The 3,962-nt window shown below is 36.8% G+C and overlaps 1 protein-coding gene across 1 annotated transcript in view; it reads right to left on the bottom strand.

Annotated features, from left to right (window-relative positions):
* Positions 1 to 250: 250 nt before the first annotated feature.
* The window catches only part of TTC33 (tetratricopeptide repeat domain 33), a 51,002-nt gene continuing 47,290 nt past the window's right edge, over positions 251 to 3,962 (bottom strand). Inside the window, exon 4 of the mRNA XM_009329425.1 lies at positions 251 to 3,071. Within this exon, the coding sequence (XP_009327700.1) occupies positions 2,721 to 3,071 (351 nt within the window). The 3' untranslated portion in view covers positions 251 to 2,720. The remainder of the gene's footprint in view (positions 3,072 to 3,962) is intronic.

The following is a 3,962-nucleotide window of genomic DNA, read 5'->3' as shown; positions in this document are numbered from 1 at the left end:
ATATCCTATTTTTGATAACAAAGGCTTACTCCTTTGGGTCCCTCCCATTTGGATACCCCTGAGAGGTTTAAAATCACTGAGCACTACCTTTTATTAAACATTTTTCCTGAGATGTCTTTTTTTTTTTTACTATAACACATTAACATGTTCAGCAGACAGAAGAAGCCAACTGATTAAATAAGTAACATTCTAAAATGATCAATGGTAACCCTTATTGTTGTTATAACCAAAAGAATAAACAGGCATCACTAAGCAGCAGAGAAGTCAGTATTTTATTCAAACAGATCCAAAAAATCCCATACATGCAAAACATGGCATGCTGTACAAAAAACAATGTTGAAATCATCAATTTTTGAACTTCTTCCCAGTTTGAGAATAACAGTGTCACGAGAATTTATCTGCTCTACAGTGCTCTACGAGACCCTACGGTCCTGACAATACCTAGAATACATAATCTAATCTAATCAGAAGGAAAAGACATTTAGTACAGGGGATGGAAACAACCACCCCTCAAACCCGGCATGGCCGTCCTGCCTGATGGTGTAGATGCATACTGCTCCATTAGCTTGGCCCAGCAGTGCTGAAGTCAATAGGAATTTTGTGTATCACTTCAGTGGAAACAGGTTCTGTGATAACATGGACCTCTGAAAGGAGGGAGGCAATATGAGTAAATGCATAACACTGATGCAAGTATAAAGCGCAAAGAAAGAAAAGATATGTTGGGATTATAGCTGAGCTCCTTCAAAATGAAAAGATACCTTACAGCTTCTCACACATTTCCTTTGCTAGCCAGAGAATGTCTCTTCTTTGAAGAGATCTGTCCAAATCCTTCTCATGCTAACTCTTCCTATGGCTGAATAGATTGTATTATTTAAGCTGTTACAAAAAATAAGATTAAGAAATTCTTCAACTGGGACAATTTAAACTATCAAACCATATCTTAATCAAATGCCTATTCTGTAAGCATTTAAGATCTATTTCTGAACTGAATGAATAAATAAAAATGTAGCATGGTGATGTTTTACATTTCTTAATATATTTTAGTCGCAGTAATTGTAATTATTTTGAATACTCAGGAGATATTAAAAAGTCTAACTTGTTTGTGTGTGCATGTGCAAGCACAGATCTAAAAATTCACATATATACAAAAATATATTCAGGAAGAATCTTGCAAAAATTAATGAAAATTTATTAAGTACAACATGGCAATTAAGTTTCTGAAAGGGATAATTAATTTCTGCAAAGGCTGTAAGTGTCCTCTTGAAGATATTCAACTGAAAGGATGATCTGAGACAAATAATTTTTCTACAATACACCTTCTTTTGCAAAAATCGCTATGCTTCTCAAGCAACATTATTTTCTTTGAAAATTTGTTATTTTGAAAACAGAAATCAGATATGAAAAATGCAAAGATGACTGATTTCAAAAGGTTTCACTTGTCTACAAAATGATTATTCAAAATGTTTTTATCATGCAAAACGTTTTCAAAATCAAGTAGAAATGATGTGTTCCCAATCCTGAATTCTCTGGGAATTCCTCAGTTGACAATTTTTTCCAGTCCAGTTAGGAGGCAACCATCTCTACCATGTCTCCAAGACAATGAAAAGAGAGCAGTCTCAGCACAGAGCACAAAGAAACAGCCTGACTTTGTTTCTCTGAACTGCCCGTGTGAGGAACCAATGGTCACCCTCCCCTAAAGAAAGACGAACTTTAAACAAATCTCCTGTGTTATGCCTCTAAGTTAACACAACGTGAATACCCACCACAGCATCCAAAATCCAAAAAGGATAAAAAGGGAGACTCAGGCAATGCTGTCCTGAAAAATTGGTTCACTAAGAACATACTTTAAATGGCAGGTCATAAGAATTAGGAAAAACAAATTGACTCCATTTATCAGATTAGCCTCACTAGGAAAAAGGCTAAACATAATACACTTCAGACATACCTATTTCCAGCTCCCACCATTTTACTTTTGGTAATGTCTGTAGCACAGCACTCAAGGTAAGGAAAGGCCAGTTCCAGTCTCAGCTGAATGTTCTTTCTTCTGGTGAAACATTTAATAATAACTAAGCATTCAGGGGTTTGTTTGGTATTGCATTTGTTTCATCTAATCAGAGAGTGTTTAACCCATTTATCTATGAAAGCAACATAAAGGTTTCTACTGATTTCATTTGACTACAAATCAGATGCCAGATCTATCACACACACACAAGCAAAATAATAATCCATCTCTGCTTCATAGGAAACTTCCTCATAGAAAAAGTAATCTTAATGAAAATAAAGACTTCTGATAACAGAGGACAGTTCACACTTTAACTAGAAGATAAATAATGTTAATGAATAAGGATTGAAATAGATTTTTAAAAAATCCCTTTTTCTTTTACAGTTTAAATAAAAGCTTATTTATTACTGGAAAACTGCAGACATTAGCTTGTAAAATTATGAAACACAGAAAGATGAAAGCAGTTGTAACAATGAAGTTAAGCACTTTAACATTACTTCTGTTGATAAGATTTTTAGAATCAACTCTTGGCTTTCGTCTCCAAAAATATGGATGGAACAACAACTCAGGTCATTGCTTTTTCAATTTACAAAAGAAAAATAACTTCAATTTTTCAACTTCTGCAGGCTCTCACTGCTTAAAAAACAAAAACAAAGCAAGCCCAATACAATAAATAACACTAGTTCTTAGAACAGTACTGGCAACCCATAAGGTTGCCCTATCGGGCTCTGATGAAAAGGGTTTCATCAGGAGTTGTAGGACAATTCTCGTTCTCAGTAACAGTCTCTACTGTGCCTGAAGCAGACACAATCACTACCGTTTTAGCTGCTGAAAGAGCTTTCTCCTTCTCTGCGATGGCAGCACAGACTGCCACAATTTCATCACTTTCAAAGTCATAGTCTGGGATTGACTCTTGTGCAAGCTCTTTTTCTTTTGCGAGTGCTTGCACTGCCTCAGTCTTTGTTGCCTTCTGCTGTTCATGTAGTTTTCTTGCCCAGGAAAGGTCCTCCTTCCATACTTCAGGATTCATTGGAAAGATGTGTAAGGATACCTGGAAGCTTCGGATCGCCTATAAACAGAATAGTGAAGAAACAAGGATTGGGAACTTCAAAGCCTACATATTTCATCATAGAAATTAACACCAAAACAAATTATGTACATCATTCAAGCAAAGACAAAAATGATTTTACTCCAGTCTGTCTTTAGTGGAACAATCCTCCCTCAGCTGTAAGTTCAACAGCAGTGTTACACCCAAACAACTGTGCATACAAGTGTCAGAAGGTACCAAGAATGCATGAACAAATCAGGCACCTGGCAACAAGGGCACAAATAAGAGTTCATGTGTCATAAAAATAATAGTGAAATTAAAAAGGTAAAAACAAAAGTAATTTTTGTTTTGACAGTTTTCTATCCCACTTTTCTCCTATCATCAGATGTATGGGAAGGCAAAAGCAGACAGATATGGTTTAAAGAAATACAGAAAAGGGATGACTGGGATTTATAGAATCATAGAATAGAATCATAGAGTAGTTTGGGTTGGAAGGGACCTCTGAAGGCCATCTAGTCCAACCCCCCTGCCGTGGGCAGGGACATCTTCAACTAGATCAGGTTGCTCAGAGCCCCGTCCAACCTGACCTTGAATGTTTCCAAGGATGGGGCATCCACCACATCTAAGGCAGAGAAACCTAAATTAAATTTCAGACCAAGCCTGGTTACTCACTTCTTAGATAGCTTTTGCGGTCTTGCTGCTTCTTGCAAAGTGACAGCAAAATGGCCGCAAGTCTTAGAGCTGCTTGTGTATCTGTGTGCTACACTTAGCCCCTTCTGTATGCAAACCCACTGTAAATTAGTATAACCAAAGGAAGGAAAAAGGAAGCAAAAACAATAAGAAGGGAAACAGACTACCAAACCCCACACAGTTTCTTAGACACAGAAGTTCTGGAGGTTCCTGCTCTCCTGG

This window comes from Pygoscelis adeliae, unplaced genomic scaffold (assembly GCF_000699105.1).
Source record: "Pygoscelis adeliae isolate BGI_AS28 unplaced genomic scaffold, ASM69910v1 Scaffold47, whole genome shotgun sequence".
NCBI classification, from domain to species: Eukaryota; Metazoa; Chordata; class Aves; order Sphenisciformes; family Spheniscidae; genus Pygoscelis; species Pygoscelis adeliae.
The sequence above is the reverse complement of the archived record's forward strand: the minus strand, read 5'-3'. Positions and strand labels throughout refer to the sequence as shown.